General features: G+C 44.0%; 1 protein-coding gene across 1 annotated transcript in view; it reads right to left on the bottom strand.

The window, feature by feature from the left end:
* The window catches only part of LOC139650502 (raftlin), an 82,494-nt gene that overhangs the window by 45,218 nt on the left and 15,517 nt on the right, over positions 1-21,759 (bottom strand). The window contains exon 3 of the mRNA XM_071527193.1: positions 3,420-3,597. Coding sequence (XP_071383294.1) covers positions 3,420-3,597 — 178 coding nt within the window. The remainder of the gene's footprint in view (positions 1-3,419; positions 3,598-21,759) is intronic.

Genomic DNA, 21,759 nt, shown 5'->3' with positions numbered 1-21,759 from the left:
TCTATTCATTAACAGTTCTCAAAACAACTCATCCCTTCTACCTCTCTCTTTAGGTCTTATTTTATTTCTTCAGCTATCTTTTCTCTCTTACATGATCATTGTATGGTCACAAGAATATTGTCAGGGCATTATGGTTCTCACACTTGCACTCTTAACTGTTGGTGATCTAGTAACTGAAGCTAATTCTACTGTTGTACTCACTGTAAAGTTAAGGTCAGAGACTCAGAGTAGATGATTTTAACACTGATTCTAAGCCCGATTTGAATCTAGATTATCCTGTAGTATGAACAGGCTGAAGACGGTCGAGTCGGTGCAACACAATTTTTCCAAACATGTTTGAGTTTGTTTGGGCTCGCCTAGTGTGAAATGGTCCAGGACTCATCAAGACTGAAATCTGAGTGACAATGACAACAGCTCACATAGATAGTTTATATCGGCGAGATTCCCAACTCCACTTGCTCCATTTGCTCCACTCTCGATAAATTACTATACAATTTCATTTGGAGGAATAATTCTCATATAATAATAGTATAAAATGGCAGCGTGCTTGGATCAGTACACATAAGTATGCAATTACAAATTAAGTGAAAGAAGCCTCATACAAAATTCCTTATTTTTGTAATGCTGTCATTTCAAACTACATTTATGATCTAAATGTAAACTGTAGCTTCTGTACCATGGAGTAAGAAATTATAGAACAGCTATTTTGTAATTATATTTGAATGGATGACTGGATAAACATTTCTGAGTGACAGAACCGGTAGTGTGTGATCCCTCGTCTTGATGTGTGGCGCTCCATCTTTGTCCCGTCGCGTAGTGTGAACAGCTTCCCGACCAGATGGCGAGCCTGTAGTCTGAACTGCCCTAGTGTGGTAAGACTAAAACAGTCTTGTAGTCTGTCCCGGGCTTAAATCACTCTGGATGACAGCGTCGGCTAAATGCCTAAAATGTAAATGTAGATGAGTGGCGGCAGAGCGGCGCTGATGCTCAGTAAAGTGAAGAATTTACAGGAAACATTTGTAGACGTTCAGAACTGCGTCTTTATTTGTGAGGAAATCTGAGGTGAATTCCTGCCCCATAAACTGAGTGGCGGAGAGTCTGGGGATTTATAGAGTTTAGCATCACTGTCAGAGCAATGTCACACACACACGCACACACACACACACACACACACACACACACACACATGCACGCACGCACAGACAGACACCCACATATGCACACGCAAGAGACACATCTATGTATTCACACACATGCACGTACAGTATGCACACATGCACACACACACTTGCGCATAAAAGTGTGTATGTGTGTGTGTGCGCATACATATACACATACAGCCACCCACATACCCACAGACACTTACTGGAGTTAGACAGTATGTGAAGGCAGATCATAAAACACGGCTAAGAGGAGGAAGCGACAGGTTCAAGTGCTGCCCCTCTAACCTCTCAGGAGGGGGGAAACACACACACACACACACACACATACACACACACACACACACAGCCAGCGAACAGGCTTTTAGTAGACAGGCCTGGATGAGTGCTGGGCTTTAGAGCAAAGCTCACCAGTCACTGAGGCTTCAGCTGCTGGACTCGGCCTGTCTACACATCACTGCTGTCACAGAAAAAAACAAACAAAACAAAACAAACCCAAAAGTCAGAACTTCAATCTGGATGATTGTCATGTTTTTCACTTGAACGGAAAGTTTACATGGTTCTGAATAAGCTGATCGGGCTTCATGACCCCTGGGCCCAAGAAACCCACTCAAAACCCATTTAGGATGAAATTTCAGTAGCCTGATATTAGGACTGAATGGCCATTTCGTTACCACTCCATTATTCAGCCTGAGATTTCCTCCTCATTAGCTGTCTTCTGTGTGTGTGGGGGTTGATTTCCTCCTAACCAATCACTAGTGACTGATGTATCCGGCTGCTCTGACGTTACTTCAGTCAGCCCAGATGCTGCAGCCAGTTAGCCGCTACATCCATGGTTAGCCAGTGGATTTACCAACTTTACCAAGAATGTCAGTCGATTTTGACAAAAATATTGGTTTTGTAAAGACAATATGTTGGTTAAGGGAGTGATTTCAACAAATCTATTCTGCCGTAACGCCATTGAAAAACCGTTGCATGAATGGTTCAAACTGTAGTCCCGCCCGCAAAGGCGCTGATTGGCTGGATTGTTTCTCTGAGCGAGAACAAGCCGTTGACTAGAGCAACACTAGACTCTCTGAATCGTGTCGAAATCTGAAGAGTGGGCGGGACGCGATTCAGAAGTCTGGAACCAGGCTAAGGTTTTTGTGCAACAGAAGAGCAATGCTTCCACCCTCCACCACCCTCGACCAACCTCCAACGCCGCCCCATGCCCTTCAACCACCATGCCTGGAGCCGGTCCCTGGCCCCCTGCCCTGGTTCGAGTGGACGCCCACCCCCTCAGTTCCCAGGACGGAGGGGCCGGGCGCCGGGCTGGAGGGCAGATGTAGGGGGCAGCGGTGACTTTGGGCCGTCCAGCCGATTTTGGCCGGAGCGTTGAAAGAGATGGAGATAGGGGATCGAGATTGTTGCTGACTCACGTCCAAACGCAGCTGCCCATATGACAGCTTGCTAAGCCACCAACAGATGTTGTGATGCTCTGGTGCAGATACTAGAGCAACACTGGTAATGGTGTGATGGTTGTAAAAATCTACAATCTGACCCTCCAGTGATTTTAAGGTGGTAGCCTTGCATTTATCCTAGATCCATGCTGCATTACTACTGCAGAGAACTTTTTCTTAAATGTAACACAGTAGCAGTAAATAAGTATAATCATTATGCAATGTCTCTAAACCAACTAGTCAGCAAATTTCTTTCCAGACCAACGCCTGGAAAGAGATCAAAAATTGATTTCCCCCCAAAAATTCCTCTTCATAATGGACAAAGTACATTAGTAGACTCTCAGACAGCATGTTTTCTTAAGTGGCTATAATGGCTACATCTGTAAACTTTTTTAATTTTTGGCAACAATGGCCGTATTCCAGCAAAAATATCCTAAGTTACACAGTAATACTGTGTATGTGCTTCAAGAAAATTGCTTACAAGAGTGGAAGAACATAATATAAGCACATTTTTCGTCATGTAGGTACACAGTATTGTTTTCTGCTGGAAAGACTTTTCCATAGGTTATTTCTCAGGTTTATACACTGATATAAGGCCATTGTAAAGTGTCAGTAATCTTTCTCCCTGAGGTATTAAAGATTAAATCTGCAGATACTGTCGGTGGATCTATGAATTTGCATTGTTATTGCCTTATGCTGGGGCAGAATTGATACTCTGACACATTCCCCCTTTATTCTGATGCATGACTGAAATAATTACACATCTAAATATACCAATCAAGCATGCAAACTCCCACAGATGCTCTAATATGATTCTCACCCGTCGTTGAGCCGGACCAGGATGGCCCGGTAGAGCTGGTGCTGGGGGCTGTTGGACTCCGGACCACAGGGGTGGATGAAGGGATGGACGGCTGCCAGGACGAAGCCCTGCTGGTAAAGCTCCTGCAGCTGGCCCGGCAGCTCCCGCACCGAGGAGAGACGCAGCGTGGACGTCCCACCTGAGGCAGACCAAGGGGAAGGGAATGCATGAGACAAAGACGCTTCGTATGCCAGGAGGAATGCAAATATAAGCAGGTGGAATGAGTGAACAACTGATACGGTCCTGTGTAAGATCGCTTGTCTGTCAAACAGTGTGGGCGGTACTGTGATGTTTTTTCCTTTTTGGTGGTGAAATTTGAGTTTCTGTAGGTAGCGCTCTTTTCTTCAGCCATGGTGGCTATCGCTGCTCATGCTAACTAAACAGTTATTCTTCTATTTATTCCAAACAAACCTGTTGCTGCTGCTGGAAACATAAAACGCATCACTTTGTGTGTGGTAGAGGATTTTTCCCAGGAAAGACCTACCAGACACCGGGTATTCAAAAGAGCAAATGTAAAATCTTTCTTTCTGGCTATAGGTTGAATCACCATTGTCTTCCATCAATTGCCGATACAAAATGGGCATTTATTCATATGAAAATGTTGTGGATTACTACTTTAATGAATAGAGCATGGCAATAACACAGGTTCCCATCTTCATGTAGTTTAATGGGTAGAGCATGGCACTAACACTGTCGGTTAGGCAGTTACATTCCCACTGGAGCCACCCATACTGACAAAGTATGCACATGCACACTGTAAAGGGCTTTGGATAAAAGAATCTGCAAAGTGATATATAATATTACGATCGCAGAGGGAGCTCTAAGGAAAGGTCTTATGCATTACGGGGTTTGTCTCAGGTGCATGAATTCAAAAAATCATAGACCAAAAGAAACCAAAAGGAGGCCAACTATATGATAGTCTACTGACTGAAATGTTTTCTGTTGCACGTTTTCTTAGTTTTCACACTTTTTTTGTCACTTCCGCACGTTATGTAAATAAATGTCAGTCCTTTATTGCAGCAGTCGGCCTCTTTGATTCCTTCAGTGCCGGTTGTTGTTGGTATCGCTGTGTTATGATTGTAGAAATTCTCTGGAACTCACGAACGAAGCAAATGTATTTTGCAAGCATGTCCTTCTCAAATGAGCCCTACTGTAACACACTCTGTAATCATTATGCCCAACAGCGATACTGAGATCGAGAGGCACCAAACTGATAGACAAGTAGGAAAATTGCTGTACAAAAATATCCCACCATGTGAAGATTTGCAATTCAGATATCAACACTGATTTTAGAACCATTCCCAGTTTGTTTTGGCAATTAGCATCACGCTTTTCGCTCCATCCCCTCAATCTGGGAGTTAATAAGAGTGCATCAAAATCCAATCAGAGCTGATTGCTAAGGCTCTATATCATAACGGCTCTACCCTGACACTTGCTTTGATTCCCTCTCAGCTCAACTTAACTGTCCAAGAAGAGCGGACGGAGGCCTGACATCAATGAGATGCAATCAGCGAGTGGCCGGCTGTTCTATTAAAAAAAAAAAGTTAGGGAAGAAGCTGCTGTGGAAAGCTTTGTCTCAGCATTATTCTCTCCCAGCCCCCCTGGGGGATGAAATGTGGAAAACCTGCAGCAGACAGCCGCTGGTGACGGCCTCGCTTCGGGAGCAACCAGCTGTGTTACAACAAGCCACACACAGCTTCTGTCAGGGAACATCAGCCAATCAGGACGTATGGTAATGAGAGAGAGAGAGAGGGGGGAGTAGAGTAGATACAGAGCTTGATAGCGGGACTGAGGGGAGGATGGACAGGAAAGATAGAGGAGAAATAGACACAGACCAACAGAGAGAGAGAGCAAGATAGAGAGAGCAGAGGGAAAGGGAAAGAGAGTGATAAAGAGCGACCGAGAGCAAGACAGCGCTTGGCCCCGGATGCCTGACGGCTGGGATCCCAGCAGTAACCTCCGCGAGGCGACATTTACTGCAGGCCAAACAGCTGGGGTGCGTGGGAGAGCGCCAAGACAAAGAGCTGGATGGAGAACGAGAGAACTGACAGGGGAGCAGAGAGGAGGGAGGGAGGTGGGGAGAGAGGGAGGGAGGGAAGGAGGAGGTCTGGTTGTCTGTACGAGCTGTCACAAGACGTGGGAAATGTCGCTATGGCTAATTGGAGTCAATGGGACTATACAGAAAGAAAGGTTCAGATCCATGGGAACAGTCAAAGTATAGAAGTTCAATGTGAGGTCAGAGAGAGGCGAGTTTGGCCGTAGCGGACTGGTGAGACTGGCTGGCGATGCTAGCAGCTCATGTGTGTTTGGTCACAGGTAACATCGGTTATGCGAACAAGATGAACATAACTTCTGAAGAATGAACAAGGCTGGGAAAGGTGCTTTCAAAGTGTAGTCACTTACAGAATAAAATTAGAAAGTCGGGGTGTGCAGAGTTGAAGAGCAATGGAGAGAAACAAATCCAAGGTAGTCTTCGCTTAGGAAAAAGTTTAAACGGTTTTATTTCAGCGGCTAATGCATGCCGTCGGTGCTCCTATCGTCATGTGCAAACATTATCAACTGTTGTTTCCAGTTGTGTAGGATGATTGTTTTCAGAACATACACAAACCCCTTATTCCCACGGTGCAAGACGTACGAGGGCTTCAGGAGCCAAACTCAAATCAGTCAGTCAGTCAGCTGTCAGACACCAAACAGCGCTCTCTCTCACCTTACTGAGTGATTCTTGGTGTTACAGTCACTGTGTGCAAGGTTTGCAACTGCACTGGCTAATCTATGCATGACAAAATAATCTTTTGAGCCGGTGAATATTTTAGTAACAACTAGATTGAAGCAGTTTTGCGCAGCAGGTGTGGAATTAAGTAAGTTTGGCCAATGCTAATGAAACATTTTGATACTGAAAGGCAGCTGGATCTATTCTTTTTGACAAAACACTGGTGAATGATGATGAATGTGGTTATCCTCCTAGTTGTTCCAGCACTGTAGCAACTTCAACTGCAGCAACAGTTGCTGCTGCTCACCTAGCTAGGCGCTGTGGGACTGGAGCATCTGGACTTGTTTTCCTTCAAATGTCTTTAAGCGGTTCAACAAGTCAACATCGATTTCTCCAAAGTATCTCTAATCTGATTCAGTGTCTTTTCAGTACCTGTAACTGATTACAGTTGTAATTCTTTTGTAATCAGATTATTATAATCCCTTTACATGTAATCCGTTACACCACCACCCTTTCCATAAAGGGTAAAAATCAACATTGGCTGCTCTCACACAGACAACAAATCACCCAGACAAACTGCCACTAAAGCGCATATGCACGACATTGTTCCACCATTTTGTGAGGCTGCAACACAATGGTGCGGTGTGCATTCAGCATGCTACAGTACATCATCAGGACTGCAATAGAGGAAAAGGGATTTCTGGAACAAGCCTGCTAGCGCCAATCAGGAAGCAGCCCCTGTGATGTGGATAGAGAGCTGATTCAGTTAGGATCTCAAGTCTCCCTTCCAGGCACAAATCCAGAGGTTCATTGTGAAACCGCTAAAGAAGCAGAAGAAGAAGAAGAAGAAAAAAAATTCATATACTGTCCCCTTAGGGCCAGTGAGTGCTTGGCTAAAAATACTCCTCCGAATTTCTCAATCACACTCTGTCCTAGTGCGCCACAATGCAAAAGCTTTAGAAGTTAAAAGGCGTGGAGGAATTAACACAAAGAAATAGGCCGCCATCGCAAAAAGGGTGAAGCGTATTCGTTCCCCCCCCCCCCCCCCTCTGCTCCTCCTCCCTCCCTTCCTCCACCACTGACTGCCTTTGGAAATGGAATTAATCCTTCTGTGATCTGTGATTTTATTTTATTTTTTTCCTCCCTCCTCTTCTTCTGGTGCTACACGGACACCCTGTCATTTCCCCAGAGGCACGCTGGAGCTATCGCGTGTGCGCCCGGTTCATGAGGCGGTGGATATTAAGACGAAAATGAAACCGTCTTTGCTTACTCTCTGAACCCCTCGGTTGAAATGAGTAAATAAGGAATGGTTTCAATTAGGCGGTGGGAACACAGCCGTCGGCGACTTCTTAAGTTGGCTCTAATCGCTGTGTGAGCTGCTAATAATCTCAACCGGAGGCCTTTAAATACACAGGCTCTACATTTATTTATCAGACCGAATTTTATTTATCACGCTGTCCCCAGAGCAAAATGTAGCCCGGTGTTAAGTTTCTCTAAATCTCGTGCTGTTGTAAGGATGTTTACTTGGCCCTAAAATCTTGTTATCTAAGGAAAATCACTTTGTTTGGGTAGACGAGAGCAAATTAGCGACCGTATAACCCCTGTATGGATGTGTAAAGTCAATGTTGATGTTTAATTCGGTGAACGCTGAGGCCCTTGAAGGAGCCTGTGGCCGGTCAGACAGGAAATCTGGTAAACCTTATATGGCAAATAGGCAGCCAATTACTTCTCTCTGCCTTTTTGTTTACCCTGGAAGAAAATTCTCTCACATCTCAACAGAGAAGAGCCCAAACTCACAGGAACAAATCGCTTCGTGACAAATAATGAGAAAAAAGGGCTCCTGGCTGACAACCAACAAATTGGTTTTCTGGAAAATTGTGTTAGCACGGAGCCATCAAACAGACACTGCCATTAAACACAGAGGAGGAAACAAAAGTGAGGGGAAATGTATGTTTGAATGTATAAAGAGGGATTGATAGCTGTGGCTGTGGGTTCACTGGGAGATGAATGTCCAGTTGTCCCGTGTTCACGGTGAATGACAAGGGGTCAGGGGTCACACTGCATGACTGTAAGAGCATCAAGGGTTATTCATACTGTATCGCTGTAGTTTGTCAACAATCACCTGCATGATATAGACCAGGGATGGGCAACCATTTGCAAATGGAGGGCCAAGAATCTGCAGGTTTTCATTCCCAAACAAACACTACAGCAACAGATTTCACTCAGCACCAATCAGCACGTTCAACCAGAGAGAGTGGAACTAATCAGTAGACATTCATGCATACAGTTTGTTGTGTTTATTACCTTCACTAAACACAAATAAAACGAACAGTCAGCAGACACTGTTTAGTTGTCTTTTACACACACACACACACACGACTGTGATGTTATCAAATAATTAGTTAAACGCACAGTATGTAATTTCTGCCGCTAGGGGGTCTCTCAATCAAAACAATAACAAAAGACGTAGTTTGATGACGTGGTGAAGTAGCGTGGGATCATGGGAGTTTTTTTTACGGGGACAGCTTCGGCGACAGAACGCGCAGCGAACGGGAATGAATAATCGTGATCCGTCACGAGTGAGCGATAAAAACAATAGAATGAAAAAAACAACAGAGTGGCTAGCTACCTAGTTGGCCGACTTCCTTCCTTACTCTCTGACGTATCATCTGGTTTTCCCGTGTTTCCCCGGAAGTTAGGGGGTAAAGGGGATATGACTCCATTGACAGGCGACCAAATGAAACGCACCATTACCTTGAATAAAATTACGGATTTCTCTGGGTTTGAACAATGTTGGAAACATTTGGGATAATGTAAGTAATGAAAAAGAAACTAGGACAGCACTCCAAATTGACTTTTTATTTGCCACACGGACGTTTCGGGCAAGACGCCCTTCTTCAGCATGTGTATTGGCAATTTCATAATAATAATGTAATAATGTAATGTAATAATGGATAATGTAAGTACACAACTCAAAAAAATATAGGCATAGGTCTAGTCGTTTTTAGATATTTTAATGCGGAAATGTTACATATTATACCTTTAACACAAGCAATCAATTTTTATAAATGAATTAAACCAATAATGTATTCTGTTCAATACGCCACACATTTCATTCAAGGATGGACTTTAACGTGTTAAGCTGCAAGATTCTTGTTTAAATTCTGGCGATATCAAGTTGTCGCCAAGCGCTCATTGCTGCGGTGTCTCTGCGCTGCGCTACCCAGAGATCACCTGTCACTCAAACAGTGTGGGTGGTATTTGTTCATGCAGATGTTAAAATCTGCATGACAGAGGACAGAAGAATGTGACTGAGCAGTGGGGGAAACATCTCCGCCCGCAAGAAACAGAGAGTGGGGGAGAAAAAAAATCAGGATGACAAATGGAGACACAGGTGAAATGTATTGAAAATGTATAAATAACAAATACGGGAAATGGAATCATTTGAAATAGCCCTGATGTAGGGAAATGAGTTCAGCAGTGAGAGGGAGGGTGTGTGTGTGTGTGTGTGTGTTCAAAGAGAAAGCGAGGGAGAGAGTGTGTGAAGATGCATACATGCCGTTTGAATATGCATACATGAGGGACTTCATCTATAGAGCAGAATAAATAATAAACACCTGTTCCATTTATTTCCCCGCTGCTGCCTTCTTACCTTCCTCACTGGCTTTACATGTTTAACTGACTCAATCTTTGCAATTAAGGGGCTGGATGCAGCCAAGAAGAAGCGGTTTGTGACTGGAAGGTTGCCACTTTGAACCCCCAGAAAGGCTTGGAAAGAGAAGTCGATGAGAAACTCTCTCCCCTTCCCTCAACACATATTGCCGATGTGCGCTTGAGCAAGGAGTTTAACCCCCGACTGCAGCAGACATGCCGACAGAAGACTGTGATTGCACTGGGCAGCTTTCATATGCGAATGTGTGCAACTATATGAATGTGAAGCAGGGCGTTGCTGCAAGAGGATGCGTATGCTCAGTCAGCTTTCCTGTATAAATGAAGGTTGAAAAATAATTTTTAAAAAAATATCTCACTGTCCACAAACGCTAAAAAAACAACAACTTTGAATTGAAATCCAGCCTCTGACACCGGCTCAGTTTCCCTTTCAAACCCATCTGCCATGTAAGCACCTCTGAGCTCCAGCCTGCCGCCTTTCCATCAGTCAACACATTTAAAAATAAATGAGTAAATATGAAATTAATAAGCTGAGAGATTGGAGCGCGGGGGCTCGGCGCACACACACACACACACACACCGCGCGCCGCCTCCGGGAGAAATGGTTTGACTACATTTGCATGGGGGAGAAAATAGCCTGGCATATATTAGCTACCCGCTGCAACTCATTTTTGATCCTGCTGCTCCTATCCGCCGCATCTCTCATTCGGTGATATTTTCTCGCCTCCTCGTGATTAGACAATTGTTTGTTTCTGCTAATAGTAATGGCTCAATTAGCGACTGTGGTGCTCATAGTGGTGCACAGCGACTTAGAGGACAGAGTGTTTTTTTTATTTTCTTTCAACTGAGCAGAAGTTGAGGAATAAGCTGTTTTGCTGCAGGGAGAAATGTATTTTTAGCAAGACAAAGCAGGACTTGTGAGTACCTGACTACACACACAAAGGACAAATGACCGCTGTTTTTCGACTTGACAGCGACTCCACTGGGTGATATTACTGTGCTTATTATGACTGTGGCCTTGCCCTGCTATTTTTACCTCCGGTGATGTGTTCTCGATCCCAAAGCGCTCGCTTTACAATGACACAATGCATCGTGCGTTTCCTAAGCAGAGCTATTCATAAAATCCTACAAGAATGAAAACGCCGCACACCTGTGAACCTCCATAAAGCGCTCGATAAAAAGCGACATAACACGCAAACCGTAATTGGCCTTTGTGAACAGAAAGCACCGCCCCGCTATTCTCTCGGTGAAGGAGTCATATCGTTATTCAGTGTCCAATTAAAATGGCCTTAGTCTCCTCAGGAGCCCTCCGCTCTGCTGAGGACCACCTGCAGACCCTCTCTCTCTCTCTCTCTCGGCCTCAGCAGACGGCCCTGTGTCATTAGCGTTCGTACGGGCAGAGAATGGAAATGCCACTAACTCCCTTGTCCTCCCTGCCGCCGCCGCCTCCTCCTTTTTCTCCCCCCTTTCTCCCTCAGTTCCGATTTCTCTCGCTCCCCTGCCGTAGGAGGGGGAAGTTTCTCTGCTTGGCTCCTCTGTCCATTTAGCCTCCTTTTCTGTGCCTTTGCTCTCTGCGGGGAATCTGTCCCACTCTCCTTAGCTCTCTCCCTCTCTCTCTTAAAATTACCCCTCTCCACCCCTCCGTCGTCCATTCTGCACCTTTGTGTCGAGGAGAGCAAAATCTTTGAAGGACTTCTTCTGCTCTTAAACCACTTTCTCTGTCTCCGCATGTCTACTTTTCTGTATTTTTCTCCCATCTCTTCACGTCTGAGTCAGGGAAGAGCAGCAAGTGATGTGGTGGTAAATAAAGAAGTTGAATGAACTATGACCTTCAGTTGGTCATCATCACCAGGCAGTCACCCTTTCTCCTTAAAAGTGCTCCGTGTTGCATTTTTAAACATCAATATACAGTATATAATTGTCAAACTATTTCTATTACCTTGGTATCATAACTGTAAACAAATGAGACCTTGGTCAAGATGATTGGTAGCATCTATCTCATGCTGGTGATATTGTTAGTGTTTCTCAAAATTAAGACACATTTCCCATAAACCCTGCTGCTTCTTGATGCTAAAGAGGATGTTGCTACTCTCCTCCCCCTCCCATCGCTCTAGATGTGTTTGTTTTCTCTTTGGCTTTACTGAAGAGGACCAACATGTTGGAAGTGATTTTTCCATCGACCTTTCATTTCTTCCTCAATCTGCCATTGTGAGAAACTCTGAAAGCTTTAGCTCTGTTTGCGCTGAGAGAACAACGCCTGCTTCCTGTTCTGTGCTGTAAATTAATCTTCCTTTGTGCCGTAAAGCAATTCAGGTGGCACACAATATAAAATGCAGTGCAGAGTAGTGTTGTTTCAAGACTACTTCAACACCGTTGTGAAAATTTCAATTCAATATTTAACATTATAAACGTTCAATACTTTGACCAAATGTATCCTGTAAGATGAAAATCCATTTACACATCAACTCCAGAGGCCATGCACATACATATGGCAGGTCAACTAGAATAGTTTGAAGAAGAAGAAGAAGAAGAAGAAGAAGAAGAAGAGGGATTGGTGGTGGTGTTGTAGTAGAATCAAATTTTTAGATGATAAACCAAAGCACCAAAGTCAAAATCCTGCTATTGACACAACAATTAGTAGAGTTGCCAGTCTGTGTGGCGATAATCTCATTTGTTTACAGTAATTATACTACTGTCTCAAAATAAAGACCTTGCCCTCATATCATACATCTTACTGTGATTTATGCTATGAATTCCATGTCATAAAGATTTATTGTGGGCTAACAAGGGGGGTAAACCCTGCGTTATTCTGCAAATAAAAACTGAGTTTAGGTGGGTTTACCCTCCATTACATCCCTGCAGGGTGCGAACAGTATCGACCTCTCTCTCTTTTCACCTCTACATCGAGAGCAGTTGGGGCACCTACTGTGTGGACCAATCTATCTCTCTCTCTCTCTCTCTCTCTCTCTCTCTCTCTCTCTCTCTCTCTCTCTCTCTCTCTCTCGCTCTCTCTCTGGTCCAGGACGGCGTCATTAGCAGTCAGGGCTCAGAGTGCAGCTTGTTGGAGCCCTGGGGCCAAAGCTTTGTGCCTTAATTACCCACCTAATGAGTCACTGGGAGAGAGGCCTGCTGCTGCTGTGTGGTGTCACACACACACACACACACACACACAGATTCACTCACTCATTTACTTATTTGCTCATTCATTCACTCCCTCACTCATTCATTTAATTTACGCACACACTAACTCACTCGCCCGGCTCACTTGCTCACTCGCTCACTCGCACACACTCATTCACACACTCATTCACACACTTGTTGCCGCTCACACATAGAACACGTTCACATGCACACTAATAAACCGATCATAGTCAGACTAAATTCCCCAATTATTCAATTGGTCATGTAAACAGCAGAGTGTAGCCGTTAATCGCATCGTGAGAAACAAGATTTTGATTTCTTTTGTGTTTTTTTACATCTGTGCATGAGCGCAAACGTAATAAAACATAAAACAACGTCTACGGAAGCAGCAAGACTTACTTTTGGACTGATGAGGAAACTCTCTTAATGCTCGCTGAAATGAAGAATATGAACCCGAGCATATGAAAATAAGCAACGTGTGGCACCATGTTCAAAATCCAAAACAACCGGCAGGAAGTTTGAGTTTTATGTCACTTCCAACTATGACTGAATCATGTAAACAGTGGTTTTCCGGTCTACATATACATCTAGTATCGCATTACTAGAGTGCATGTAAACGCAGCAATAGAACTATTGCCATAAGATGATTATTCCCAGTTACCGGGTTATTAGTATGCATGTTAACACACTCATAGAGATGCTAGCAGTGCCATATGCACATGCGCGCACACACACACACACAACTGCTATCATTCACATAAAGTTATGCACAAGTATGCACACATTTATCCACTCACTCATTCACTTACTTGCTCATTCATTTACATGCTCACTCACTCTTCTTCTTTCACTCTTTTGCACACATATCCACCCACTTGCTTCTATATTCTATACTAAAGTAAAGAGATGCGATCAGAGCCATATGGCACAAACAAAACACATATGACTGCAACCATTCGAATGAAATTACAGGAGGAGCACAGGAGTTACACACACACACACACGCACACACACTTTCTGTCTGTCTGCCTTCACACCTCCTGCGCTCTACCGCCTCTCATTCTCACAGTAACACTCAGACCGATGGGATCACACCTGCATATAGAGGAGGACAGTCTGCTCCTGCTCACTTCCCAGATGCAGCGAAAGGCCAGGATGACACTGACTAATAATTCAACACTGAGCTGCTGCCAGGGGGTCGAATCACACAGCCATGTAGTGTTTAATAAAACAGGTTAGGTAAACCATGAACCCGAGTCTGTGAACATCATACGGAAAACAGCCGCCAGTGCAAACAAACAAATATAAATGATATTTTCGGAACAGTGCTGATTTTTGTATCGCACATCAGACTGATATGACGTGCTTTCCCAGAATGAAAAGTCTGCCATTAGAAAAATTGGACACCTACTCTTACAAAATTGATGCCGGCATGAAAATTAAAGTTGTTATTAACCTTTGCCTTCAAAACAGTTAGGATTTTGAGAATGGAATTATCTGTATATGAATCTGAAGTGGATATATAGCTTTTTGGAATGAAGTCCATTCATTTACAGTATAACATGAATTCCTATCATTTATATTGTATTTCACAAATGTTAAAAGCGGGTAGATTGCAGCAAAGAATGTTTACCTTCCATTACATCCTTGCCACTACTGTTTTCGATGTTATAACAGCTCACACCTTTCATATTACTGCCTTAGGAAAAGATGCCACTGAGATACCGCCAAAGGATGGGTGTGGAGAGGAAAAAACCGGGAAGAAAACGGTGGTTGGAAATTGGTGGAGCATCTGCCTGGAGGCAAACATTCGAAAAGCAAACTTGTGACCAGAGGGGCGAGAAAAATCTGGACATGGGAAGTGGATGAGACACGCTCTTTGCTCCTTCAACAACTGCTGTAAAGATGCCCTTGAGCAAGGTACTTAACGGCCGACTGCTGCGGTGAAGCTGCTGAGTCGCAGCCATTAGAAGACTGAGGTTTACTGGGCAGCTCCCCGGCCCGAATGTCCGTAACTGAACGAGTGTGAAGGGCGATGCTGCATAAGAGCGTGCATGCCCGGCAAAAGCTTCCCTGGGTAAATAAAGGTAAAAACAAATAGATTGGACGACCGGCTAAATGCTAATGCAATTGCTTTTTTCTTTGTCTAGACGGAACATTTAGGGCTGCCTGGGTAAATTCCCAAATACATATGCATCTCTCAATCTGCGTCCAAAGCCCCCGGCGGAGGCTTTTACCGCGAAGATGAGGAGAAAAGCATGCCAAGTTCATCTGCTGTTCTCCTGGCTAAATGACTGGAACACTGTATTTTGCAGGCGCACGGCTAAATGAAAAGGCGCCGGATGTCTTGATGGGGGGAAAACTACCTGTAATTTGTTCTGCCAGTAAAAAGGTTTATAAATAGAGAGAAAAAGGTCTCTATCTTGCTCTCTGTTTCATGCTCTTTCTCTCTCCCTCTGTCTCTGTCTGTCTCTCTCTGTCTCTCTCTCTCTCTGTCTCTCTCTCTCAGGAATTAAAATCTGCCTCCATCACCAGTCTTCAGGCTGACAGCAGCCCTCCAGAGTGCGTTTTGTCCGCGCGACGCCGCCTCCTCCGCTGACAGCCCCCAGTTGCCTGGAGACGGCCCTTGAGAGACAAGCAATGGTAAATGAGCGGGTTGTTGATCAAAGCCCACGGCGGCTCCGCTGCTGCGTTTTCAACAGCGCGCCACTCAGCCGCCGCCGCACACCACTTTCACTTCCTGTTCTCTGCTAACTACAGGTTGCGGGCTTTTTTTTTTTTCCCCACACAGGACACTCTGACATTAGCCTGCTGTCGAAAATCACGTTTGAAACATTTTCTGCCGAGACGCGTTCGGCTTGATTGGGGGGTTTTCTGCCATTAGCATTGCAAAAGAGTGCGAATTTGAATTTTAAAATACGGGGTTGTGTGATGATTAAGCTCTCTGACAGGCCTGGGATGTTTTGGTGGCACCGTGGGCCTGCCATTAGATGCTTTGTGCTGTTGATTGTGACGCATAATTTGCTCTGTACTCTGAAGACAGCCGCCACCGCTCGAGCAACCGGTGTTGTTGTCACCTTTAAGGCAAACAATGGAATTCAGTGTCGGGAAAGAAAAAGGCAACGTGTCGTCCCCTGAGTTTTTTTTTTTACGCCGCGCCTGCTGCAAACGCTGCCTAATATGGTTTATGATTGTTTTATGAATCAAGACATTAATATTTATAGAACTTTTATTGCGTGCTTAGACTGTTACGCAGCAGGTGTGTGAGTGTGTTGGTGCGTGTTAAAGGGGAATGCATGCATGCAAGGATTTATATGTACATAGTGTTTTCTGTGTTTTCTCTGTGTGTGTGGTTAATTTAGAGAGAGAGGGAGTAGAAAAAAAGAAGGAATAAGCACTTGGACACACACAAACTCATACGCTCACACACACACACACTGTTACACACACTGTTACACCAAGCCCCAGGCCCTTGACATTCCTCCAGTTCACTGGTTGAAATGTCTCATGTGGGGGCCATGCTTGCTTCTTTAATTACTACCAGAGTCCTGATGGGAGGAGAAACCAGCGCGTCACTTCAAATACTCAGCCAGCAGAAAGGTTGTACAAAGATCCAGGCTGAGAGAAGCTGAGCTCAGTGTCAGCGCAGAGGAGCGGAGGTCTGATGGAGGGTGTGGAGGGAGACTTCGGGACATCACAGTTTATGTTGTGGTCCTGATTCATGCTATCACCCCCCCCTCTTTCCTCTAACTTCCTAGGCAGGTTACTATACACATATACTCACTGTAGTTTGGTAGTACAAGGGTTAGCTACATCAGATCCTTTGTATTGACAATACTGTATTGTGAAGTGTACAGGCAGTAAAATAAAAAAAACGTCAATAAAAGAGCCCTTGTTGCCAGGGTCAGAAATTAACGGGGGGGCTTGAGGCAAAAACGCCCTTGGAAGTTAATAAAATGCCCGTGAAATTAAAAATGATGGGGTAAAATTTTGCATTTCACCCTGTTCACCCTGTCATATATTCACATAAATGTGACTACTGTCCCTCATGGGCCACTGTAGGTGATTCGTACAACTGGGAGATTCTTTCCAGTGCATTCTGTGTGTGTGAGAAAAATGGAGCGTTTTTATTTTTTTTTATCAGAAAACACCTGAGCACGCAGCCTGAAGCAGTAGAAAATGTGGCACCGCGTAGCCAGCACTAGAAAAGAAATGTAGAACCCACATGAAACACTGCGTCAACAAAATTAAGTCAAGCAATATTATAAAAATCTCAGTAATCGAGGGGAGGAAGACGGACTTGTTGGTGAAAGAGAGGGGAAAACAGCACCTTCCTCTTCTGTAAGGCCTGCTGCCAGTTTTCAGTAGTGGGAAAGAAGTTAAAACAAATCTTAGTGGTACAAATTGAGTGTTTATTTGCCACTATGCAATGCAAATGTCTTCTATCATAGATTAATAAAATTGCCCACGAAAAGGACCATAATCCCCCTAAAAATCAGAACGAGCAGACGAAAACTGCCCTCTGAAAATAAGTGAATTTCTAACACTGCTAGTCGCAGAAAGAAACGCAGTGCAAACAGTGTTCTACCCCTCAGTCTGACACTAAACCTCTGTGGCAACGTGTTTTCCATTTAAAGACTCATCCTCAAAACAGACTGTCTCTTCCACACTTAGAAGATGAGGAGTCGGTTTAAAAATATCAGCTAAGCGTTGCATGGTTTCAGGCTCACAAATTGCTCTTGACTGTGAAACCATAGCGGGGCTCCAGCGACCTGTTTGGGGCAGAGCAGTAAAGAGACAGAGAGAGAGAGAGAGAGAGAGAGAGAGAGAGAGAGGGTGTGATGTTGGTATCTAGAGTCTCTAACCCCGTCAGAAGACTAAATTCAGCTTTATTCTCTTCACTTCACTTCTTTGTGTATCAGCATTTGGACTAGGGTTCGACCAATATGGGTTTTTGAAGGCCGATGCCAATGTTTTTTGATTAAAGCTACCGATACCTATTTGTCCCGATATTCAGCATGTATAGATTGAACCAAAATATTCCAAAAAATTCAAGTATTCAATGTTTTCCCCCAAACTGTATTCTTGTCAGGCCTCTGAAACAGCATTTAGACCATCATGGGACACTAAAACTCTCCACTGACTAATTTCTGTTAGCAGCTCTTTAGCAGCTACCTTATTACTTTCTCTTATTACTATTATTTTTAATTACTTTTCTGTGAAGCACATTGAGCTGCTTGTGCCTGAAATGTGCAACATAAATAAAGACTGACTTGACTTCAAGGCAGAGTGACAAACTGCACCTATTCAATGGTAGCGGGAACTTTGGGATACATTAGGCATTTAAATGAAGAATTAATGTATAAAAAAACATTTTGGAAAAATTAAATAAATAAAATGCGAAAATGATACTTCATTGCAGGTGTAGACTGTTTACAGACAGAGGAACTTCCATTTTATCAATAATGGATGACATGATATCCAATATTTGATAAAAGGTCAATATCGGCCGATATATTGGCAAACCGATATATTAGTCTGACCCAAATTCAGACTTAGAGGTAGAGGCATATGGATATGGACGGATGATTTTAGACAATTGAGAGTTTCCCTGGGCTGCAGCGCGGGGTCGTGGGGACACGGAGAGGAAGCGTATGCTAAATGAAACGCAGCGCTAATCCATCACCCGGTCTCTTCAAAAGTAATTAAGTCAAATTATGGACGGCCCCCGCTCTCAACACCTCACTCTCCCACCAGATGGGGACCCCACTGAGCAACAGGTGGCCCATCCTCATACAAACCTGCATCCCACCACTGTCATCTGAATCCTCGGAAACAATGCCGCCGCCAAAGAGCCAGACACCCGAGTGAAACACGAGATAGATGTGTAATTATGACGGAACGAGTGTGTGTGCGTACGTGTCTGTGCGTGCGTTTGTGTGTGTGTGTGTGATATCTATTTCATAATTAACTGCCTACTGTGCCTGCGCGACACCTGTCTCTGCCTTTTGTCTCCGATTATAACAATAGACCACCAAGAGATGCATAGACTTATCGGATACAAATAGCTGCTTCTCATTTCCATAGCTTAACAAGTGAAGGTCTGCATTATTTAAGTCCACAGATAGTGTTTTTGAAGAATGGGGAAACAAGGCAAAACGCAGCGCAGGTGAATGAGTGAACATTTATAGAAGAACAGGTGGAACTGTAATGTACTCTGAGTTAGGTTCTCTTCTGCCGAATCAGGATCCTCTCCGTCTTTGTCACAGGAAAATGGAGAATTATGCTTCCACTTCAGAGCTGGATAAACTGTGATTTGTTTCCCCCCGTCCTTTTGCCACATCCACAGCTTCATCCCATGTCGGCAAATCGCTCTCTGCGTCCAAAAATGGGCGTACAGGTGATTAGACAATCAAATGCCAGCTAACGTACACATAATGCACACATAATGTACACATAATGACGCCAATTAGCACCCTAGTTTTGAATGCCACCCTTTTCTGTGATGGGTTGAAGAAACACAAGCGATTTCAATGCGTCTTTATTCCCATTACATTAAATGGCTTTAGTCCACGCTCGCTAAAAGGAAGCGAAGAAAAAAGGGTCTGGCTCTGCGACAGCGCTGTATGTATGGTTTCAAGTTCAAACATGACTCACAGTGCTATTTAGAGATACCGCTTTCATCAGCGGAGCGCAGTTATGAGCCAGTCCTAGAAAGAGTCAATTCAACTCTGCTAAACAAACATTTTCCACACCAGTTTCTCACCCCATTTGTCAAATACAGTTAAATAAAACAGCTGCTTTATTCACTTATTGATGCTGCGAGTCCTCTAGGCCTTACTGGAGCGCCGATTTCTCAGTAAAGAGGGTCTAGCAGGGGGGTGGTGCAAGAGAAAGAGGCACGCTGCCTTCGCCAAGTCAATCTAATGAGAGGAAACTTCAAATATGCTTTTGAAAAATGTCTGACTTCCATCCCGTAACACGCCCGCTGGGAGGGGCTGAAACAACTTCAGAAGGCCTGGAAGTCTCGGTTGGAACGGGCTGATGGGAAGGGGAATGGCTCTGGCACAAGGAGAGAGAACCATGACTGCCTGCACAAGGACTGTTGGATATGTATCTCTAAATGGCTATTTCATGAGCCGTAATGTGTGAGATCCAACACACACAGCGATTTACTTAGCCGAGGTGTTAGAGGCAAAGCAGTAGGCGAAGAGGAAGGGACTGCTGCACTCTCTGATCAATGCAGGAGCCATTTATTGATCGAGTTTTCTGCATTTTCCTTTATTCCCTGTATTTGGGGATGACTAGACCAAAAGTATGGCCGTTAACTGACATTTGCGTTTGATGATTTGTTAAAACCCTGCTCTAACAAGTTGTGGAAAAGCTCCTGTGTGTGCACTAAACCCCCCCGTCTATGCTAATCTTTGTTTTCTTTGGCAATGTCTAATATTTTGGGGGATTTGACGAGTTTCATTCCACGTTGAGATAACCACCGTTTGAAAAATGATTGATGGCAACGATGAAAAACAAACCTATGAAGAAACTATGGGTTACTATTATTGTTATGAGTCATCTTGAGATCCTCGCTTAGACAGAATCATGACTTTCAGGGAGCAATTTGTTCCCTAAAAATGAATTTATGGCATTTTGAAAGAAATGTTTTGCATCGTATTAAAGAATGTAGCCTTTGCTTTCCCGTGCGTAAAGTGATTTGAAAAAACGAGGCAGCACTTTAAAGGAGGAGCCATTTATAACCTAATCTTTGAACAGAGGAATGACAGAGAATTTCATTATCAAACTGAAAAATCAGTTCACAGTCTTTTTCTTTTTTTTTTTTTAAACCTCTAAAGAAAGCAAATGGAAATGCTGCTATTTAAGAAGAAGCCTGTACTGTATGGATGAAAGTCTCTAGCAGAGTGAAACACAGAGTGCTGAGAATGTGGTTTGTAATGACATTTTGCACATTGTGATTTCCATGTTTTCATTTCAGTTGAAGGATTACATGCTTCTCTATGTGTTGACAAAATTCTGCAACCTCTTGAGCTTATGAAACCCTTTCAGGGTAATGTCACTGGATAATGTCAAAAATGCATCGTCATCAAGATAAAAGTAAGACTGTTTTTCTTATAGTTTTCTTACTTTTTCTTACATTTATTTTGGAGATACAGGGTTTTCACTCGACAGCAACAATATCTGCGTGAGCACATCTATGTAGAAATGAATTTTATATTATTATATTCTCGCTGGATGTGTGTCAGTCAAAAGCAGAGGTTTGTCTGCTAACCGACTGTCTCAGTTAGCTCCAGCTGAACTCAAAAACATCCACTGCTTTGACGACGCAAACCACCCAGTTGTCAGGAAGTGAGGTCAAGGGTTAGATCACTTCCTGTACATTCTGCCCGTTCGACCCGACAGGCTTCTTTGAAAAGTCTCTAACAATAGCCACAACAACACCAAAGATCCTCTTTTTTCTCTCTCACACACATAAATACATTTGTTCCTCTTTGGGAGGCGCTATCAAGGCCGGGCCGAAGGCTGGCGGAGGTGTTTTGTTAAATTTAGATTGTTTGCTCCTCTGCCGCGGAGGCCCAGATTGCATTTCAACACAATCAATACTGGCATATTGGATCTGAGTGAGAGGGCAATAAGAGCCAATAAAGCTTTGAGGGGGCGTCCAGGCGGATTGTCTGGCAGGCTGGCAGGGAAACAGCGGAGGCCGAGGTAGAAGAGGCAATAAGGAGGCTGGATAAAGCGCAAGAGGGTGTACAGTACAAACGCACC

Source organism: Centroberyx affinis, unplaced genomic scaffold (genome assembly GCF_046629955.1).
Source record: "Centroberyx affinis isolate AG114_WGS23_722 - 3 ecotype Tasmania unplaced genomic scaffold, CSIRO-AGI_Caff_v1 ptg001497l_1, whole genome shotgun sequence".
In the NCBI taxonomy this organism is placed as follows: Eukaryota; Metazoa; Chordata; class Actinopteri; order Beryciformes; family Berycidae; genus Centroberyx; species Centroberyx affinis.
This window is presented reverse-complemented; position numbering and strand designations above follow the sequence as displayed.